The 23,196-nt window shown below is 43.1% G+C and overlaps 2 protein-coding genes across 2 annotated transcripts in view; one reads left to right on the top strand and one right to left on the bottom strand.

The window, feature by feature from the left end:
- Positions 1–7,260: 7,260 nt before the first annotated feature.
- LOC307255382 (G-protein coupled receptor 35) lies at positions 7,261–8,121 on the top strand (the record flags this gene model as incomplete). The annotated part of the gene is made up of 1 exon (XM_080034065.1): positions 7,261–8,121. One exon carries the CDS (start codon positions 7,261–7,263, stop codon positions 8,119–8,121), a length of 861 nt encoding a protein of 286 aa, XP_079890191.1.
- Positions 8,122–12,354: 4,233 nt separating this feature from the next.
- Positions 12,355–23,196, bottom strand: part of LOC307255012 (semaphorin-6B-like) — a gene marked incomplete at its 3' end in the record, with an annotated part of 14,123 nt that continues 3,281 nt past the window's right edge. Inside the window, exons 5-16 of the mRNA XM_080033608.1 lie at positions 21,284–21,382; positions 21,102–21,192; positions 20,712–20,831; positions 20,032–20,120; positions 19,388–19,605; positions 19,051–19,182; positions 18,595–18,744; positions 18,293–18,469; positions 17,270–17,410; positions 16,247–16,324; positions 15,195–15,256; positions 12,355–13,352 (exon numbers count right to left, since the gene is read on the bottom strand). Of these exons, the coding sequence (XP_079889734.1) occupies positions 12,355–13,352; positions 15,195–15,256; positions 16,247–16,324; positions 17,270–17,410; positions 18,293–18,469; positions 18,595–18,744; positions 19,051–19,182; positions 19,388–19,605; positions 20,032–20,120; positions 20,712–20,831; positions 21,102–21,192; positions 21,284–21,382 (2,355 nt within the window). The remainder of the gene's footprint in view (positions 13,353–15,194; positions 15,257–16,246; positions 16,325–17,269; positions 17,411–18,292; positions 18,470–18,594; positions 18,745–19,050; positions 19,183–19,387; positions 19,606–20,031; positions 20,121–20,711; positions 20,832–21,101; positions 21,193–21,283; positions 21,383–23,196) is intronic.

Below are 23,196 nucleotides of genomic sequence, written 5' to 3'. Positions count from 1 at the left end.
ACTCCTTATCTCACTGCTCTCAACCTCAGAATTTTCTTTTATCCTCCCATGTTCCCTTCAGATCATCTATTCCCTTTCATTTTGATGACTAGAGACAAGAACTCCTTTGTACCTTCAATCCTCTAACTGCCTAAAAATGATCTATCAGTGGAAAAATAGAAAAACAGAAATGATCATTTTGTTATGATCAATTTATATTCATTCAAAATACATCAGCTAAAGTTCGCTTAAAAATCCCTCGTCTCCTTCGTCTTAATTCTGTAGCTCTTGTGTGTTTTTTTAACAGTTTTAACACACTCGCCACCTGGTGCTTTAAGACCATCTGTTCAACGCATACTATATACTCCACATGCATCCACATGTCTCACCCCAGATTGCTGTTTACCGAGATAAACATGGCAAGTTGCATTGTAAGTCAGGCATGGCTGAGATTTGGTCATTAAGTTCATGTATAACCGCCCTGATGAGTCATCGCAGCACAGCCAGCACAAACAGAGACATCTTGTGTTGGGATCGTGGTACAACATGTTGGGCTTATGTAATACTTGGACTTTGCTCTTTAGCCCTGGGTATTTCGTGGTTTTTAGTCCATACTGTCAACAAACTGCACAAGCACACAATGTGCCAAGTCTCAAGTCAAGTATTTTACGGGGGTTCAATAAACAGCAGACGAATGCAATATTATTGTCTTCTTTCATCTCTGACACACACACACACACACACACACACACACACACACACACACACACACACACACACACACACACACACACACACACACACACACACACACACACACACACAGGCATGTACCCACATGTACTGGACTTTGCTGGGATTATTTTAGGATCCTAACATCCACAGAGCTGTAATCCCACACACACACACACACAGCACACTGGAGGAGTTTCTATAAACCCCCCCCCCTCATAACTGCAAAACTGCACACATTGACAACCCCCACACACAAACATTATGCAATCCCGCAGCATTATGTAATTTGGTCAACACAACAAAGACTTGGTCCAGATTGCTGGCTGACCAACTGAACCATGCGGTGCAGCTGATTCAACTGACTCAACTGGCAACTATGGAAGAAGTGCAAGTTTGTCTTTGTTCAGCTATTAGTGTGCTTTGCTGGCATGACTATCTGGAGGACGTGTCGGGACTGTTGCCGATGAAGTGGAAGATGCCGTTTGGTGTTTTTGTTTTATTCTGGGGGCAATGAAATAGAGAGAGAAAAAGGAGGACTGTGCAGAAAGTCTGCATTGCGTCACAGCGGGGAGCAGAGGGAAAATGGAGAGGAAGGAGACAGGGGAGGGATGGGATGGGTGTGTCTTCACTGACCTAGTTAGAACCAGAATCCCCCCCCACCCCCCTCCCGCCTCCTGACTAAAAGTGTAAAGGCCATTTTCAAACAGTACCAGACAGACAGGAAGTCAAGTCAGCGGTGAGAGAGGCAGGCTGGGGGGGGGGGGGGGGGGATGTTTGGTAACAGGCGTGAGTCCAAAAAGTCGACTGAGACTAGCAGACAAATAAATCCACAATGATAAACCAGAACCATGAAAATAAAGGGATTTAAAACAAATTAACGATAACAACAGACCGAGATACAGAACCCCTTCATATCCTGTACAATATTACATTTCTGCCTTTATCTTCTGAGAGTAACAAATCGTTGTAGCTCAAAGCAGACTATGATCAAATCTCCACGTCGCTGAGAAATGCAACAACAACAAATATACAAGCTGTAATTCCTAATAAAGAGTGTTTAATCTAAAATGTAATTATTTCATTTTTTGTCTTTTGGTTGAATGGGAATTTTCAAAGCCATGTCAATGTTGTTATTTGACTTGCACATTTTCAGCATCATTTATACTTTTAGACTATTCTTTTTATTTTCTTAAGAACTCTGTTTTTCTTCTTTTTTCCTGGAACCATTACTTCATTAACTCAATTTGAAGACATTTTTCCTACAAACTGAAACTCCCTTGCCCATCATTATTTGTAAACTTACTTGAATATGAGTACAGTGTCGGGCGCACACTGTTTAAGAGATTATGATGCAGACATTCCATCCTGGGTAATCTCGGTCCAATCGGGCCAGGGTTCACGATTGCAAAGGACAAGCGATTTCAGTAAATGTTTTCTCCTGACATGAACTTCATGTGATAGAAAATAAACATTACAATGGACTCATTCTGACACTGGTGTTATGTTCAATCCAAGCAGAGGATCTGTGTCACCAAACATTCAGCAGCTCAGTCATTTCAGTCAATACACACCCTCTGCAGCTCTGGAAAAAATTGGCCCACTCACACTAGTGCCACGGCCCCGTGCCAAAGCTCATTAGCATACTAAAGTCTAGAACGTTTGGCTAGTGTGACCACGCCAACTGTATTCCAGCACGGAACAGCCCCTTGGCCACGGCACACCTGGGAGAGGTGTGCCGTGGCCAAAGTACAGATGCTAATGAGATGACACGCGCACAAGCAAGCGCACAGGCGGCGTTCCTGACGTGAATTTATTAAGGATGCATTGTCCGTTAACGTCCGCTGCCTTACTAGTCGGCACCAGAATTGCCCACCACTTGGACTTGTAGCTATAATGTGTGAGAATTAACGTGTGTGTAGGCCTAGGTGTGGGCTAATAAAAGAGGGAGAGAGCTAATTAGGTCGGCTCAGAAAGCAAAGCAAAAATGTTTTCGTGTTTACTCACGTTCGTCAGATGATTTTTTTTCTTTTTCCTCCCGTCGGCTGTCATAACTGCATTTACGCATGGCGGTGGAGACGCACCCAAAACAACACACCGCGGCCCGGTGATAAGGAAACAGTAGCCTACGCTAAGGTTTAACAAGAAACTTTATAAAGACACTTAAAAAAACGATCTCTGCCCATACAAAAAGTTCTGACTTGGATTTGATGGAGCGATCGATGTGTACAAAACCATCCGGATACATAGCCTATGGTCTGATGACGGGCCGTTATATTAATAATAAACAGCGTGCTGCACAAATATGAGACTGTCCACCGCGACCTATTACGTCAAGGCTACATTAAAAAAAACAATAGCTTAAAGATTCTCGTTGCTCTAATGTGGAAGTGGAATATTTGATGCAAATTTGGCCGGATGAAAATATTCACAAACAGTCGTATAGCCTACAAGTAGACTACGCTCCAAATCCTAAACGCGCACGGTGCAAGTATGCCCAGGCCACGAGCAGTGTGAGCACGGGCCTGCGGGGGGAGTGGGGAGGGGGGGGAATCGTGCTGAATCGTGCTGAGCACGGAACAGGCAAACGGCACTAGTGTGAGTGCGCCCTAAGAGACCAGTCTGGATTTTTCTTCAATCTTCATCTCTACATTACGTAATGCTCTTTAATGACAATATTTTTGGGGGGAATTTGGTAGAAATGTTTTCAGTAGTTTGTAGAATAAACCAAATGTTCATTCTACTCAAACATATGCCGATAAATAGTAAAATGAGAAACACTTCATATTTGGAGTGGTCTCTATTTTTTCCAGAGCTGTAGTTGCTGTAAGCCAACGCTAAGCAAAACATAACAAAAGCAAAGCACGCAGACGAACAAAGCTGTGTCGGTTACACAAACTCTCGCAGTGATTCTGCGAATCCCTGTGTGGCTCCATTTCTAATTAAATGCCTATAAAACGGGCCATCATGTGCAGTGTCTGGTGTCTGTGTGTTTGTGTGTCGGCCAGAAAGGCCTTTGTCCAAGCCCCCACCCCATCTGTCTGATTGGATAGAAACACTTTGATGAGGACATGTTGACAAAATGATTAAATAGCAGGTTGGCCAGAGCTGCATTAAGGTAGAGAAAGGCCTGCAGATGCCTGATTATTTCTCAGTCTGTTTCAATTATTGGTGTCTTATTGGATCCAGAAACATTTTTAGAAAGGTTCTTTCATGAGCCATCAAGCCAGGGGCCCAAGGCTATATTTGATTGTGACTGTCAGTTGTTGACAGGCCTAGGAGAAATAACAGGCTGTTTTTGCCCATCAATTGATCGACTGTGTACAACAATGGACAAATAATGTTTGAGTGTGACAAACAGTTTTTCCCAATCAGTGCAGAAACAAGTTTTCAAAGCAAAAGGCCCATTACCTTCAAATTGTGTTGTTTATTATGTGTCTTTTTTTATTTTGGTTTTGAAGAAATGTGTTGTTTCCTCTCGTCAGCCAACCAAACAAAGCGTGGACCCATTTTCTATTTACAACCCAATGGAAACTGCAGGGTGCAGAGGTTGTTCTCTAGCGCCTATTGCACAAGGACACAATTTATTTAGCAATTTCCTTTTTCAGTCTGGCTTTGTCAGTGCAGCTCTTGACCTCCAGCCTTCACCTCCAACACAGCTTGACCGTGTTTTCTCCTTTTCAACACAGTCTGAAATCCAAACTACTTTTTTGATTCATAACTGGAAGAACAACATAACAAATTGATTGACAGATTGACATAATGATGACCATCAAGTAGTGCAAAGCCATAATTTCCGTTTACACCAGTTCACATCAGCTTGTTAGGCCCACTTGTATATTGAAAGGGAAACAGACACATGTCACTGTTAGACTACGTGGGGAACTGTGTATGTGGTCTGCTATTGCTATATGTCTATTGCTGTGATGCATGTTACACTTTCAGCCACTGACAGAAATTGTGCATACGTATCAGAAATTCACACGGTAGCCTGAATCTGGAAGTCATAGATGTGCTGCCGCAGCTGCCTTTAGCATCAGTTCACTAAGGCACAGGAGAACAGCTCATTCGGTAAGTTTTAGGTTTTCATTTGATAATTTTGACCATCAACACAAAGTTGAGAAGTGTTTTGTTGTCCTGACATTGTAACGAGTTTCTAATGTAGGAGATGGGGGGGGGGGGGGGGGGAGGGGGGGGAGGAAGTGAGAGGAATAGTGAAACATAGGGGGGTTATCCTACTAAATACTGTACACTGTAACTTTAGAAGATACCAAATTAATTTGGTTTGGTCAGTTTAATGAAGCCTCAAATTAGCTTTAATCAAGAGCACATAATTGGGATTGTTGATTTCCCACATCTTGTGCTAGAATGTGTTATGAAAGGATTTGGGATCTCCTCAGAGACAGTATTAAAGGGGAAATACACCGATTTTTTACACACTAAAGTGTGTTAACGGATTTACAAAATGTGCAAAATTTTTAGGGAAGTTGTATTTTTGAGGATTAATTTAATTATTGAACAACTACAGTGCTCTCAGTCAATCCAAAATGTTAAAGAACCTAAACCTGAATTTTTACGAAAGTAAAAGTGAGGTTTTGTCTTTCTTACGAGAATATGTATATATGTTTTTCTATTATTAGGCAACTATTAGTATGCAGAATTATTCTGCAACTAAATAAAAAAACTAAAATTTTCCCATCTCACTTGTTTATTTTCATCTGTTAAAGTGAGAATAATAAAACAACTCAAAATAAAAATTTCCAACATGTAAAAAAAAGAATCAGTGACCAATATAGCCACCCTTCTTTTCAATAACTGTCACAAGCCTTCCATTCATCAACTTTTTGTGCAGCAGCAACCACAGCCTCCCAGACACTGTTCCGAGAGGTGTACTGATTTCCTTCACTGTAAATATCCCGTTTAAGCAGGGCCCACAGGTTCTCAATAGGGTTTAAGTCAGGTGAGGAAGGGGGTCATGTCATTATCTTTTCATCCTTAAAGCGGCTCTGAGTAACATTTAAATATCAGCCTCATGTTTCCTCTGATAATCATAAATTACCTTTAACAGCAAACGAGACCATCAGTGCAAAGAAAGACGTTTTTATATAGTTTTTATTACTGCTTTTGGTCTGGTCACACACCCAGTCCGATTTTCGGTTTGCTCGTGCAGGCTCTATGGTCACAGATTTCAGTGTGGCGCTGCAACGCGATTTGAGAAGCCTATCCCTCCAGGTGAGGGAAGGGGAGCGGGAGCCTTGTTTGAGACAGTTATTTGTCATCATAATGACTGATAACGGGGCTGAACCATCAAAGAAAAAAAAGAGAACGCAATGAAGAAAAGCTAAAAGGGAGAGTGATATAGGCTACGGGCGGGACGAGGGCGTTGCCAAGCAACGTGTATACAATTTCACGAGAGCGAAACTAGACTGCAGTGTTTACTCCTAAATGAATGAGCGGTTGGTACTAACACAAAGTTTGCTTTGCTTCACCATCATCAGATAACCATTATCTGAAATAGTCATTATTTACATCAACAACACAAACACATTACCTCATCGTGATCCATACTAACTTCCGTCTCTCGTTCATTCGCTTTCTGTGAGGACACGTAATCTTTCAGCTCCGTGAGAGAGAGTAGTTAGGTGACGCTGCTGCATCAACTCATTGCAATCAGGTGTGTGTAGCACTGACTGGCATTAGTTGATGCAGTGTCAAAACCACTCTCACGGAGCCGAAAAGAGTCCTCACACTTTCAACACACGGACATGCACTATATTGCGCCCTTCTCAGTTCACACTCGCACGCCTGGCACGAGCTAGAAAACAGCTTTGCGACAGTGGGCGTCGTAAAAATACTAATGCTTTTGTCCAAAGGGGACGCCAATGTGCCATGTTACTCGTAGTGGCTTTAAGGCCTTTACTGGCTAGCCATACAATTGAGTAATTCGATGCATGTGATGGAGCATTGTCCTGCATAAAAATCACGGTCTTCTTGAAAGATGCAGACTTTTTCCTGTACCACTGCTTGAAGAAAGTAATTTTGCACACTGTGTAGTACTACTGCGCATCTTAAAAAAGTGGCTCCAGAGTGTAGAATCTGACAGATTGCTTCAAGGCACACCCAAATCGCGGTGGTGGAGATGAGGGTAGGCTAATTTAGTTGCTAGTTTTGAAAGAAAAGATGAACTGGTAAAAGAGAAAATACTAACTGGTGGTTCGGCTGCATCGATCATGAAGGCGATGAGTGTTACAAGAGGTTTATGCTAAAGTGCTCTATTAAATGGTAAAACAATAAAGCAAGCAAAAACGGTTTCAATGTAGGCCTACATACGGCATGCAAGTTTTAGTTTAAAACCGGCTTGAAAAAATGGTGTGAACCTATCCTTTAATAAAGTCTCATTTTTCAAACTGCACTGAATGTTCATCAGCAATACTTTTGTGTATGGTTCTTAAGTTCGTCTGTTAAGTGCTTCAGTATTTCCTCCTTTCTCTAAACTCACATGCTAATGAATGTTTATTGTGACTCCACAGCCACTTCCTACAGATGGGTATGTGCAACGACACCATCCACACCACCAACACTAGCTGCAAGGTGGATACTCTTCAGGGTTTGGCTTACACTCCATTGTTTGTCCTTGGTTTCCTTGTCAATGCTGCTGCTCTTCGCGCCTCCATTGTCGTACAGGACTCCTGGACAGACACTCACATTTACATGGTCAACCTGGCTATAGCGGATTCTGCCCTCATCCTCTTCCTTCCCTTTAGGATCTATGATGCCTTCTTCTGTCTGCCCAAGACCTTCTTTTGTACTTTCCTCATTAACACGCATTTTATCAACATGTATGCCAGCATCCTGACCACGACGGCCATCAGTGTCCAGCGCTACATGGCTATAAGGTTCCCCCTGCAAGCCAGAACGTGGAGGAAGAAGAAAGAGATAGCTGTTGTGGTGTGTTTGGGCTGTTGGACACTTCTGGTGACAATCTGTGCTATATTCAGAGAGGAAAACTACCCTAACAAACTCTGGACTTGTTATGAAAGATGTAAAAATCACCAGCTTCGCCTCCAATTTCTTGTCATCATGCTATTTGTAGGCTTCCTCATTCCACTATTGATTGTTGTGTTCTGTTCCAGTCGGATCATCTGTATTCTGTCAAAGGAGGATGCCAGGTCGGAGGAGAAGAAACGCACCATTGGCATAGTAACAGCCAACATGATTGTGTTCATTGTCTGCTACACACCCATCCACGTCGCCTTTGTTGTCAACTACCTTAACACGCCACCTCCAAACTGGCCCAATGAACACATGCCCGCACATGTGTGTTTCCTTGTGTCTGAATGGATCGGTTCCACAAATTGCTGTTTTGATTGCATCAGTTATTATTTTCTATTGAAACGGTTGTATTTTTAAGTGTACAAACGAAAAAAATGTCTGTAAAAAACAGAATTTGTGTGTTTAGTTTTTTTTAGACAGCAAGTAGCCTATATAAGATCATATTTTTAAAGGGGTACTCATAAGGGTACACAAATGTGGCACATGAAGTTTAGGTTACTTGTCATGAGGAGTAGCCTACTACTTGAAAACAGCTGTATAATATATTCTGTTATTTAGAGTGGAGGTGTTTGGGTTTGAAAGAAATAGGCAGGCAGGGTCAGATGAAAAAACAAACAAATTAGTTGTGTTCTGGGAGTTGAGGGGTTCAAAGTCAGCATAACTAAACCTCCCTTTAAATTTGCAGCACAGTATGGGAAACTGGCTAATTGAAATTCAAATGATTTAACATTTGTGATATATTCCCTCTGAAATGTAAGCTATGTGTTGTAAAAAGTAGCTTTTCAGCTGGTTCCATGTGAATCCTCAGGTGCCAGTTGATTCGTTGCACAGTTTGTCAGTTTTAGCGTTGATTTTCAAAGAATAATTAACTATGTAAGTATTTAGACTGGCAAAATGTTGCTTTATTTTTTTCCACATTGGGCTCGGCCTTGATCGTGAAGTTGCAGTAAGGCATGTTCAAGGGTATGGGTGCGTTTGTGTGTGTGTGTGTGTGTGTGTGTGTGTGTGTTTTGGAATATACATTTGATCTAACTCAACCTTTAGGTGACCTTATTGCTCTTTGTGTGATGTTCAAAGCAATTATATCAAAGCAGGGAACAAGGGGTTTTCTCATCTCTGCAGCAGTTCTATCAACATTGCTATAGTCCCACAGGCTATACATGAATGAAGGCCAGTGTCCAGCTCCCTCTTGTGGCGAGGAAAGTAAATGCTTGCCAGATTTTTATGCTGTCTCTCTGCTCTGGAGTTTCACACTGCCAGTCAGATGAAAGATACATCTCGTTTACAGAAAATAAACTGCCATCATGATTAAATAACACATTGCTTGAGGCGGGCTTGCATTTGTAAATGTGTGTTTTTGTGTGTAGTGTACATTTGTATTTGTGAGCATTAAGTCCACTGAGTGCATTCAGAAGCACACGCAACAACATTAGCGGGGTCAATTATATAATGCCATTTAATAGCAGTACTCCAAAGATCGATGGTTATTATAACAGCAGTGTCTTAGCAACTGCGCAAAAAAAGTCAAGCAGGCATCAGTCAAGTGAGACGGCTCAGTACGGGCTGAGATCAGGCCTGCGACTCTACTCTAACAACAGGAAACAGCTGAACTCAGCAGTCAGCCAAAGTCACGTAAATACTGTACATACATCTTATTCACAGCATTATCACAGAGATAAAAGGAAAGAAAAACAAAAAAAAAACCTCACACTTCAAACACAGTCCTGTCTCAGAAGAGCTTGAATGAACCTCCCTTCCCTTCCCGGAAAAAAAATCTAACTGATACACTATCTATACCTTCAGGGTGAGTATTTACACTATTCACAAATTATACACAACAGCTCCCTTTTCAAGTGTTTGTGCTTTTCCTTATTTACGCACAGTATGATGACAGTAAACAAAACCAACACAAAATGATTACATTCATTCACCCAGGATGCTGACCCAGTATTTCAAGCTCCTCCAGTATGGCAGTTGGTTGGCAATAACAGACAGACAATAATTAGACTGGAGAACTAGAAAGAAAACAAAAAAAGTTCAGAATCGGGACAGGATCTGGACACACATTGAGTTTGTGTCCAGCAAAGGTTTTTGCTTATGAATGACTTGTTAATCATGAATACATTACAGTACAATCATAGCAGGCATGACAAAATGTGTCTGTATTCATCCTCACATATTTACAGAACCTACGTGATGTGTTTCAAAGTGGTTTATAAACAGACCCTCACACATTGTTGGGAGCATTCAGCGTGGGACAGAAGGAGCTGACACGTGAATAAAAAGGAGGAAAACATTCAGCCTGTAAGGTCAAAGGCCGCACACAGCACACTTAGCCTATACATGAGGTGCACTGCTGACTGACTTGGTCTTCATGGCACTTTAAAAAAAACAAAAACAATTCTTTCTTCAGTAATCAGGCATCAGTAAATCATCCATAACTTTGTTTGGCACGTCGATGAAAAAGACACTGGCAATACCTATCTTGGAGCAGGTTGATATCAAACTCACATGAAAAAAGACTGTCATACATTCTTAGTTATAATGGTGTGAGAAGTGTTTATTTTTTGTATGCAAGCTAGCGCCTGATATCCTTTTTTCTTTTTCTTTTTGGAGTTACTCTTTGTCTTACATTATCATTTTCATCTAAATTAAAGTTTACTATGTACAGATAAACCATATATTGCTGCTCACTACAAGGTCAGCACGAACCAGCATACATTCAACAGACTGGAGGCTGCCAAGGGAACCACCGAGTCACCTGGTCGGGTTATAACAAACTCTCACTATTTTCCACAGTTGTTGTTGGTGCGCCTCATTTCATTGAGTCTTATTTGTTTGCCTTTTTTATTCCTTATTTTTTCGCTTCTGTCTTCTTGATCCCGTCTCTTCTTTTTTTTTACGACTTTCATCTCCTCGCTAACACACTCAAAGCATGTTGAGTTGATTCTGAACGCCCGACCATTTCATGGCACCGGACACTTTGATGGGCTGAATATATAGTCCCATTTGCCTGCTGGGAACATTTCCATTACCCCTATTGGCTCTGCGTTAAGCCAGGAGTTTCAATCATCACTGCCGTAACTGTCACTTTGTTCTGTATCACGTCTGCAGGACCTTGACCCACTGTGGGCTTAAGGGGAACATTTTGCCCAATAAAACTGGTCAGTGTTCTATAATGCAGCATTAATGAATGTGTGTGTCATTGTGAAAAAGAAAACCCTACGGCTAGAGTGAAGGACAGGGTGTTCATACTGTATATTGCAGTGCATTGACTTCAAATTCTCCCAAAACACCTCTCTTCTCCTCCTCTCTTCTCTCACTGTACCCGCAGTGTCTGTCCAGTGTTCTGGTGCAATCTCTCCAGACGTCCACGTGGAATTATTGGTCATTAAAGAGCACGCGCAGTGTGTGAGGAGGCAAAGGAATAGAGCTATGGGCGGCGGAGGTTCCGTCATTACAGAGAGCATGCTGTTGGCAGGAATAGTGCTGACATTTCAGTCCTGCACTCTGCTCCCCCAAAGACGCGAGTTATGGTCCCATTTCCCTGTGAGACAGGTTGGACGCATTTGGCACACGCGTCCTGCTTCGTGTACACTCAGAATACTAAATACCCTCCGTCACCTGTAAAAAAAAACATGTATGCATGTATCTACTGTGTGTGTGTGTGTAGCAAGAGAGAGAGAGAGAGAGAGAGAGAGAGAGAGAGAGAGAGAGAGAGAGAGAGAGAGAGAGAGAGAGAGAGAGAGAGAGAGAGAGAGAGAGAGAGAAATAGTGAGAAAGATTTTGCGTTTCCTCATCATCTGCTTAGTTTCTCGTTTTGTCTTTGTTTTGAAGAGTCACTTCCAGCTTCGGGTACTTTTATGATGCCCAGAATTTGCACTTTCTCTTCAAGTACCTAGTTGGCAATCAGACAACAGGTAATATAGTGGAGAACCAATGAGTGACAGTTTTGTTAATGTTATCCAAGGGGGTAAAGGCATCCTACTTCTGCAGCAGTATTTGACTGGCTCTGCAGTCCCAGTTAATCTGCACAGAGAAGGCAGCCTCTAAGTGCCATGTTCCGCTTTGTCTCCGTCCTCTCACCCTTCCTTCTTTCTTTCTTTCTTTCTTTCTTTCTTTCTTTCTTTCTTTCTTTCTTTCTTTCTTTCTTTCTTTCTTTCTTTCTTTCTTTCTTTCTTTCTTTCTTTCTTTCTTTCTTTCTTTCTTTCTTTCTTTCTTTCTTTCTTTCTTTCTTTCCATCTCTCCTCCCTCTTCCTGCTGCTGCTGAGTAGCGGGATAGAGAGAGAGGCAGCTCTGCAATGCAGACACAGCAACAACCTCAGTCCCTCTGACCAATTACTGTGAGCCAGGATATGAGTGGCAGAGCCAGCAGCCAGTCATAAAGAGAGACTCGTGGGATGAAAGGGGGCGGGTTGCCTGAGAGACTGACAGGAGACCAGAGGGGCTGAATGACAAAATACGATGTGGGTAAAAAAAGAGAAGGGAAGGAATAGAGGTGGAATGGACAGAATGAGGAGGAGAGAGAGATCTATGTAAACAAAACAGAGCTCTGGACGTGGAAAGCTCCCCCCTTCATCTCCTCAAGAGTCACTGGCCAGCCTGAGTCCTGTCATTGCAGTTCTTCTTACAAATGAGCTGGCTGAGATCCACCAGCTCGCCCAGCTCGCCTCTCTCCAGGGCCCCTCTCAGCATAGCCCTGCTCAGCCCGGGGGTGTGTTGCTGCTGCTGGGACACGTAAGCCTGGCCACTGGGCGTGGGCATGGAGGAGGGTGGGGGCATGGGGACGGAGACCATGCCATGGCTGCTGAGGATGTACCCTTCTGGGGCTTGCCAGCGCAGAGGCATGGGCTCGCTGTACTCCACGGGGGCGCTGGGTGCAGAGACCACCCTCCGGCGCTCGGGCGAGTCCTGGGGTGTCATGGGGTATACGTACTCTCCAGCAGACTTCCTGAGCGGGGCTTTGGGCGTCCCCTTCACTCCCTTCTCCTGCCTGCTCAGGCAGACGTAGTGCTGGCGTGGTGTGTCGTTACCCCGGCCTTCTACACCGTGCCTCCCTCCTACACCCTGCTGGAAGAGTCTGCTGGTCAGGTAGACAGAGGAGGGCATGCGGCAGGGGTCCCCCAGACCCACGGAGCCTCCCCCCAGGTACGTCTGGCTGGTGTCCCACCCTCCAGAGTTGGAGTCGGACAGTCGGAGGCCCCTTCGTTTCTGCTGGGGCGTGTGCTCCGGGGTCGGCAGGAAACCCGGATCGAGCTCTCCTGACTTCACCCAGCCGTTGGGCATGACGAACAGGGTTTCCCCGGCCTGAGGGCAGGGTCTCTCCCCGCCGCCTCCCTGCCGCGTCACGCTGAGCACGGAGCCTCCCATCCCGCCACCGCTGGTCAGCATGCCTCTCTCACGCCGCTGGATGGAGGACTGGGAGGCATTGCCGTGCCGACGGTTGCTGGGCTTGTGGGCCATGATCCAGCAGACGGCCAGGCCGGAGAGCGCCGCCCCGATGGTGAACGCTGAGACCGCAGACGCCACCAGCAGGTTGAGGGAGACCAAGCTCTCCGGCTCAATCAGCAAACTCTGCTGCAGGATTCCTGAAGATAAATAGATACAATTATGAAGATGGCATTTAGCAGAACAGCACAATGAACATCCTCTCTGAATGTCTGTCCACAGGGTCCAGTTTTAAATAATTTGTATTACCACATGTAAGGGCTATTCGGAAACTTCTACTTACTGCTATGCCTCCCACAAGAATGAATGTATCACAATAAATCTATAACAACAATAACACTAATAATGGGTGGTGAAATTGCTCAGGCGTGCCGGATTATCTGCTGCGATTGGGTATCTTTTAAAAGGAGCCCCTCTCCAGTGTGGCCTTGAGGCTCCAAGGGCTCCAGGTTTCAGAGAGGCCTGCACTTGTCATCAAGCACAACTCTGACCACAGCAGCTGACTCTCCTCTCCTCTCCTCTCCTCTCCTCTCCTCTCCTCTCCTCTCCTCTCCTCTCCTCTCCTCTCCTCTCCTCTCCTCTCCTCTCCTCTCCTCTCCTCTCCTCTCCTCTCCTCACTCTTTCCATCCTGCAGCCTGTTTAAGGCAGTCTCTCCTTGCAGCAAAGCATTACCTCAGTGTTTCCACACAGCTCTAATCACTCCCATCTGCCGACACAGCAGCAGCACATGCCTGTCTCTGGCTATGGGCCTGCGCTGCACTTTGGCCACTGGGAGTCTGTCAGGTCCACATCCTGCCGCGCAACTGACTTGTATTTTACTGCTGTAAGTCACTAAGACTATGGTAAAAACTAGAAGCCAATATATCAGTTTGAAACAAAATGAGTGTGACGAAGGCTCAAAATGTGCTATGAACTCTGGTCAAACTACAATGGATTTTTATGACTTTGAAACAGGCCTAAAACCAATAGGTACAGTTCAGAAAGAATCTGCTGGAAAGGAAATTCCGTCTGTTTTTTTATTGGTTTCCACTGACTTTGTGAATATCAGAGCAAGGTTCAAAGAGTCCCTCTCTGGTGCTGCTGCAGTGACATCTGAGCCTCTCAACAGAAGCGGTATCAATATTAAAAGCCTCTCGAAACCAGGTCTAAAATAGTTCAAATCAATATATGATATCAAACTTGGGTATCTCAATATGCTTTTACAAAAATCTGAATCAGTCATTGTGTTTATAGAATGTCCGGGGCAGAGAAGTGTCATGATTGGTTCAAGATACCTATTGTGTAACAAAAACTAGAGCATATGGCCTCATCTAAACCAAATTTCTGTAAAGTTTATAAAACTGAAAGGACAATATCTTTCACTCGGATCGATATACGTATATGCCTAACTCCAAATTAGATAGTTAAAAGGGTTTTGTGGATTTTGGTTTACAGGGTCTTTAAGGTTGTTTCCAGCATGGACACTTGGCCATTTCTTCTCTCAGATGTAGACGCGGCGTGGAGGGAACAAAGCCTAGCAACCATGGAGTATGCTGCATTTCCCATTGTGCCGTCTTGTGGTATTGTATACCAGCAGTTACGCCTCTCATATCCACCCTAATTAAACTGTCTCACACTGGGAGTGCTTTGACTTGTAGAACGTGAGGCTGAAACCAAAATCACAAAGACCCACTCCCACCTGGTTTAGTGTTGACATACACATCCAAAACATTCAGTTGTTAAAAAACCGAGGTTGAATGGATCTCGCTGAGCTAGGGGAATATATCACATTACACCTTAGATAATTAAAATGTGCTGAATTCGGGAAACACGTCAAACATATTTTCTCGCTTGGTAGTATCGTTGGGATCCTTTCAGAGGGTTAGAAATGTTTGCAGATAACTAGACAGATGTAATGAGGGATGGAGCCACTAGGCGGCGCCTGCCCTCACTCCCTTTCACAACACAGCCAGAAGCAACCATGTCATAGTGCTGCAACCTACCATCACAGTCTCCTAGATGGGAGGTGGTGTTTCCATATTCCACATCTTGTTGAAAAGGCAGCCTGCAGTCACACAGAGAGCACACATCCGAACATCAGAGCCTTATTTCATAGTGTGTCTCTTTGTACACACTGCAGTTGCACACAGCAGGAAACATGTCACTATAGGGCCCTTAGTTCCCTATATACAGTCAAGCTATCTCTCTTGGTGGTGTGTAACAAATGTTACATGTCTAACATGAAAGAAATAATCAAGTTATATCTGACTGAAAACAACTCATTGACTTACATGTGACCATGCTCAAAAGTATTATTTTATTTTTATATATGAATGGGGATGTTTGTCGATAGTAATCAATTTGAATCATATGGCACATATTAATGTGTAATTTCAGTGTAATGGGATACAATATTGATCCCAATATTGATTTTCTCTTTGTGTTTGTCACCCTAGAAGGTCAGAGATCAGGGTTGGCCATACAGGTGATTGGAGTTGGACTGCCAAGACTAAGATACGATACAATAATTACAACAATTTATGATGTGGAAACTTCATATATGTTCATGTGAATTACAATTTATAAAGAATGATCTTAGAAATGATTTAATTCACAGCTTTAATTAATATCCCCAAATATTGTACAGAACAGACAGTGGTACTTTAAACTGATGGTTTTCTTTTACCAAAAACATGAACTGTACCATGATTCCCATTGTTTGAAAAGATAATCCTTTAACCAATATAGGGTTTAATATCTAAGAACACAATAGGGGGAATGGATTCAGAGTTTTGCTGAAGGGTGAATATTCATCTCTGAAAAACATATTTATTATTCTTTAAACTATAGACTTTTGACCAGATTGAATATCCTCGAGGGGGCCATTGTGGAATAAACAAAGGTCTGAAGTCTTGCTTGCAGGCAGAGGGACTTGAATCCACTGATGTCAAACTACAAGAACGCTGCGCTGCAATCTCTCCACATAGAGCAACTGGCCATGAGTGTGCAGACAGCTGGTGTGTATGTATGTGTGTGTGTGTATTGTTGTCCTCACCGAGTGCCTGGTCTCAGGAAGGAGCAGGTGCTGCCTCTGGTCCAGCCACAGTAAGGGTCCCTGGAGGCTAGACAACTCCTGCGCACACACACACACACGCACACACACACACACACACACACACACACATACAGACACACACACCAAGGAAAATATGAAGTGAAGAAATGCTGAGTAGGCTATTGACCCATTTTGACCACTTTAGCAGGACTCTCACCCTGGGAGATTTAAATAAAGTTACCTCTCCAACTTGGAAACTAGTGGTCCAGCTCAGAATTTAGCGAACATTTAGCTAGTTTACTGTCTAGCCAACTAACAAGAAAAACACAAGTTAATTATATCCGGCCATCATAACCCTGCAATGAGAAATAGGCTTATACTGTATGCCTCTGTGGACTCAAGATTTAAGTGTGATATGTTCTGAAATGTACTATGCAGAAAACCCTTAGCTGGTTTTCCTCTTTATAAAACACAGAAATCACACAAATCCTATCCAGTTGTTACACGTCCTGTATCAGAGATTGATTTATGGCTGCGGTAGAAAATCAGGTTCACAGTACGGAGATCTACTTCAAAGAACTTCCCCCATATGTGCAGTAATAAACAAACGCCTTCTCTGTACGCACGATGAATCATCTTTTTTTTATTATTATTATAAACTCAGATCAAGACGGTCTCGAGGGCACCTTGTGTGAAGTTGTAATTTTTTTTTTCAAAGACAACATATCCAAACAATATGTGTAATTGGATAAACAAACACTTCATATACAGTATATCCCGCAATGACTAAACAACAGCAGAATTGCAAAATAAATTGAAGAGCAATTCATTAAATTGACTGCTCTAATGGGGAGTTATTGAGCACACAAGGACAAAAACAAAAGTTGGACAGACCTTGGCTAATGGCCACTGCTACATTTCACACTGACCTAATTATCAGCCACAGAAACATTGAGCTTAAGAAGAAAGAAGAAAAAAAACCCTCTACAAGTCAAAAACTGTTGACTTAAAGTGCCCACTTACTTCATGCAGCGTGAGTGCAGGTGGCAGCGGGATGTGGGCACTCGGACCAGGCAGGAGGGGAAGGCCAGCAGCAGAGTGTGGCTGCTCCGGTCCAACTGCAGAGACAACAGCTGACGAGCCTGGAGAGAGTCCTCACCACACCTGGAGACAGTGAGAGACGTGGAACATGTGAAGACAGAGACGCTAAAGGAGCCAAGAAGCGGGATAAGGTCAATGAACTATTTTTTGTCCTCAGATCAATCTGTGACAGGGGTCAAAAGCCTCATCTGTTCCAAGACAGACAGAGCCCCGTGCCCTAACCCCTCATATGAACGGCCACAACATCAGCAGAATGAGAGTTTTCACTGAGGCCCCGCTCCGACAGGCTTTTTGTTAGCTGCCAGTGGATGAAGGCCATCAATTCAACAACAAACAAGATGCTTATTTTTCATCAATAATTCATATAGAGCTGAAACATTTCAATCAATAAGTCAGTTGATGGAGCGACTACTCCTGCAATATTTCAGTCATCTGTCAAGCTAAAGTGGCAAATATTTTCTGGTTCCATCCTCTCAAAAGTGCACATTGTGGTTCTCTTTGATACATATGAGAGTTTTACTGAACATCACTGAGTTTCAGGCTGATAAAATAATCACTTTTGAGAGTAAAAAAAAAAACTTTTCAGAATTTGTTTGGACAAAAAAAAAACAATCAATTAATTTATATACAGTATAATAATATTGATAAAATGAAATTAACTATGTGGTAAAACTATAAAACTATTTGGTAGTATATAGGTAAATACATGAAACATGTACAGTATAGTATGTGAAATAACCGACAAGGCTTTTAGTCTAAGCTACAATGTTAAAATCAAATATTTGTAATAACAAGCATAATTTTATTGGGTGAAAAGCACTGGTGCTCTCCAGTTGTCAAATGGAGGCAGGCAACATGGAACCTGATCCATCTAGAGCAACAAGACAGATATAATTCATAGGAGATCAAAGGACCAAAAAGAAAAATGTCTTGACTCCTACGCACTTATCTGGGTTGAATCCTTCCACCTCCTCCAGAAACACGCTGCTGTGGGAGAACACCTCTCCGCTGGGAACTATCAGAAACTTGAGGATGGTTCCTCTCGTCGAGCCCAGGAACAAGACTGTGCGGTTCTTGTGGGGACCAGCTTCTGTGTCCACCACCATGGTTGTCAACTGGTACCTGAAAGATATATGTGTACATTAGAATGGATAGGAAGGTGTAGAGATAAGTATACACCTATACAAGCTATGAAGTATACTTTTAGATAACACTCAAATTTCAAACAACTAGGTCAGTATGCATACCGTCCCATGGTCTTGACAACCCAGGGTCTGTGCCCCAGTAATGGGACGGTCTCGTCCATTAGCGGATGGGTCTTGACAAAGTTCAGGACCTCATCAGGCAGTGTGGTAGAGGAGCTAAATCTGGATCCCTGCACTGCACAGCCCCCTGGTCTGTGAACATATAGGAAGGAACAGAAAATGAGAAAATGAGCGTTGGTGAGTAGCTAGATAAGAAAGAAAGAGAGAGAGGGGGAGAAGTCAAGAGTGAGATAGAAAGAAAAAAGAGCGAGAGTAGTTCTGCTGGAGGCTGTATTAGAATATTTGCTGAATTGTAGTTGCTGTATGATTGACAGTTGGAGCTTAAAGCAGGGGTGGGGTGGGGGGGGGGGGGGGTAGTGTGAGAGAGTTGCTCTGGAGGGCAGCACAGCAGTAATTTTTGCAGAAGTTTCTTCTCACGTACACTTTGCATAACAATACCTGGGTTTAGGCACCGCCTCGTCCGGTACAGGAGTCCAAATAGACTCGGGGGATTTCTGCTCTTTGAACCGGCCCTCAAAGACGTGAGCCAGCTGCTGCATGTCAAACACGCACACCGCAGAGCCAGGGATGCTAGTGTAGAGACAGGGTAACACAAGACAGTGATGAGAAAAATAGCTTCTGTGCCTGTTTTTACTTGCATGCTGCTGTGCTTTGTGTGTTAGTTTGTGTATTTATATATTTACTTTATTAACATGGAAGAAATAGTCTGTAAAAAATTTAATTGGCCCCTTTGGGATTACCAAAGTATTCTGAATCTGAATCAGTGTCTCGGTACCTGTTTGGCGGTGTGGAGAAGAGGCCCAGGATGACGTCACGCCCCTGCATGTGGATGATGCCGCTGGTGGAGTGCAGGAGGTTGAAGTAAAAGTGTGAATCTCCCGGGATGGAGCAGTTGAGCCGCGCCTTCAGGAAAGTTGTCCACTGTTTCTCCAGGACGCGCTGAGAGCCGCCCAGGTCTGCCTTACACACACGAGCCACACGCGACACCATCACCTGGAATCAAAAACAGCCAGGTTCGGTAAAATGGAGGGATGATGGATTTTTTGTTGTTGTTGCTTTAGTCAATTTATTGAACATGTTAAAATAATACAAACACAAAGTAAAACTGATAAGAAAAAGAAGAACGGAATCCTCAGCAACATATAAGTCACAAATAAGTATTTGATAACAAATAAATAACTCAAATAATATTAATGTTAAAATAGGGCTAGGAAGACGTTGAAAACTTTTTTTTGTCCTAACCCGTCTAATAGCGAGCCGTCTTTATACATTATTCATAGATAATCAAAGTTCAATTTACAGCAATCAGTGTACCTGATGTTTAACTCGGTCGGCTTAATCAAATCAACCCTTTTGGACCAAACAAGAACTAAACAATAAAAAAGGGACGAAAAAAAAGGAAAGTAGGAAGGACAGCACCTTCTCTAGATGATGAAACTCCATGGCCATCTCGCGGAAGAAGAAATAAATATGAGGCCCCCACTCCATCGAGCTCACGAAGAAGGGCTCTGAAAAAGAATGAGAAAAAAACGCTATCAGACAACACAATAATCAAAACACACACATTCAGACACACACAATAATAGTGACACAGAACCTGGGGGTCAACCGTGACACTACACTGTCCCTGACATGATTCTGTAATAACAGTCACATCACCATGCATTGCTGCTATCCACCGGCCACACTCATTACATATTCATGACATGGGTTCATTTATCATCACGAACAAGAGGATACACATTATTTATCATTCATTCATCCAGCGCTGTTCCAGCTGTGACCTGTACTGGCTTGTTTTTTTGTTCCCTTTGGAAAGCAGGCTCAACTGTTCAATGCATCACACTGTCCCAGTGTTTCCCACTTGTAATTTGTCTATTAAATGTAGATCTAATCGTGTTTGGTTTGGTTTATTGTTTAGCCCCCCGGAAATCATCTCTTTAAACCAGAGTGAGGCCACTCAGGGAAAAGACAGCCGCAGACGTATCATTTTCTTTCAGAGAACCTGGAGAGATAATGGTGATAGTTTCTGTTATTTACTATCGGAAGGTGTCTGGCTCTGGAGGGCCATTGATGAGAATGTTTCTTCTAAAAAGTACCTCGGAACCATTTGGAGTCGTGCTTGACCGTGCGAAGGGCGGGGCTGTCGCTGAGGCTGCGATAGATCACTGCGTCGATGGCCAAGAAGTCTGTCACAGTGCCGGTAAAGAGACTTCCATCTGAGAGAGAGGGAAAGATAGAGAGAGAGAGAGAGAGAGAGAGAGAGATAGAGAGAGCGAGAGAGAGAGAGAGAGAGAGAGATTAAGAAGAAGGGGATGGAGAGATAGCACAAGGTCAGGAAGATTAAAACCAAAGGAGCGATGCAGCGAGGGGTCCTGTTATAAATCATTTTGTAAAGGTAAACACAAGGACGCACTGGTTTCAATGTCTGGGGCTTACGAAAACAAATTATGTCTGCTATTTAGAGAGCCAATAAGACAAGATTATACCTGCAAATAAAGCCACATTTGCATGTCGTGGATCATATGGACACCTTGCCATCCCGCTGACAGGCTCTCCCACCATTTCCAGAGTGTCTTTCTGCGAGGTTGGCGGGGAAAAAAATGATATAGATAAACCGACTGGCAGATACACGGAGAGAGACCAGCTTGACAGATAGATGGATACTGACAGTGTAGTTGGCACACAGCGGGTTGAAGGCGTTCGTTCCACACACAAATAGGCCACCGTGCTGGCTGAGCAGAACCTTGATGAAATTGCGGCACTCTCCCTGTAGAAAATAATACAAATAAAAACGTGAGAAAAGATTTAATGGTTGAGAAAATCCCAAGGAACAGGACGAAGCTGAGAAGATGCTATTGAACCAAGGATAAGCTCAAAACTAGCAGACGGTGCAAGAAGACTGCCCGTGTGAAGTATGCTGTTTAAAAGAATCCTTAGAGGTAATTACACCCTCACACACACTCCATCTGTAGGAACAATAGGTCAGGGGATTCAAAGCTTTCTTTAAAGTGGAGGCTTCTGATTGAGCTGAAATGTAATGGTGCTCCCACTGAATCTGAAACTTGAAACTGGTCAGAAGAACCTTGAGTTTGTCTGTGTTACTTTACAACATGACATTTTTCTGATGACAAAGGTGTTAAAAAAACTGTTTAAATAAAACTGCAGTGTAGGTTGACAATTTGTCCATCAGGACCAAGCCCCAACCACAGCGAGTTCTACCAGCATCCAGTGCGGAAGTGACAGAAATTGCAGTAGTACCGGGTGGCCACTAAGGGCAGGTTGCAGAACAGAACAATTTCTCTTTGGCTCCCATGTTGAATATGCGTTTTCACAGCATTATTAAACCTATTTAAGGCCTGGTTCAAAAAACCATTCTAGTCTGTATGTTTAGTTCATATCTCCATGACAACTCTGAGGGAGGTGAATTTTTTTCTAGCAGGCTAGTTTTTATTCTATTTGAGGTTAAAATATATGAAATTAGGGCGCGGCCTCTTGAGTGACAGCTAGCCGCCCATTAGCCCTCACTTCGCCTCGGAGGAATATGTCAGCTAGATGGGCGTATCTCCCTCCCCCCTGACGTCACATCAATGCCCTTTTTTCGGCAAGAGGAAATTAGTTGGAGTCAAACTCTGACAAGATGGCGACGCGCATAGGCCAGGACGATTGGATGCAGTTGGAATAACTGAGGTCAGCCCGGATGCTACATCCATTTTATATACTGTCTATGATCAGGACTTTGGTAATGAATGGGATGAAGGCAGCCAAGAAGTTTCTATTTGCACATTTTATTGTTTGCCAAGTGCCAGCAAAAAACAGTGGTCTTACTCCGGATGGAATTATACATGATCATCATCATCTGATAGTATTCATGTGTTTGAAACGCAGAGGCTAATCAGTGTTGGCATCATTTCTGGACAAAATTTGAGTGAAAATTAGGCTGATTGAGGAAAACTGTTTTGCCTTTCAAATGCGGAAATTTCTTACTCATACTTTGTTAGTAAAAAATGCTCTTCTTAGATAGGTCTACAGGTGACTTTTTTAGACCTTTTTCCCAGCAGAACTTCTGATATGTCATAGCATGAAAGGTGGTGGAAGTAACATCTTTTGAACTATACCTATTGCTTTTTTACCTAGAGTTAGATGAGGAGATTGATATCATGTCTGTGCGATTAATATATTGTTGGAGCCATTTTCCGGTTAGCTTAGCCTAGCATAAAGACAGGTAACAGGGGGAAACAGCTAGCCTGGGGGATTCCAAAGGTAGGCCTAACAAAGTATGCTAAGCAGGATTTCTGAAGCTCACTAATGAAACACAAATGCAATTTGTTTAATCAGTACAGGTGTTAAACAAACAAGATAAAACATATTACCAAGTGAGCTTTAGATGTGCTGCTAGGCAGAGTAAGGCTAGATATTTGCAGTCTTAAAGCTAAACTAAAATAAGCGGGAGCTGGCTCCGGCTACAGATTCACCGTACAAAGAGTGGTATAATCTTTTAACTAACTCTAGGCTACATGTAAATATGTATATTTTCCCTAAATATTTCCCTTACCAACTTCAATACTATCTGCATTCCATTAA

This window comes from Ammodytes marinus (genome assembly GCF_949987685.1).
Source record: "Ammodytes marinus genome assembly, chromosome: 9".
Lineage (NCBI taxonomy): Eukaryota > Metazoa > Chordata > Actinopteri > Uranoscopiformes > Ammodytidae > Ammodytes > Ammodytes marinus.
The sequence above is the reverse complement of the archived record's forward strand: the minus strand, read 5'-3'. Positions and strand labels throughout refer to the sequence as shown.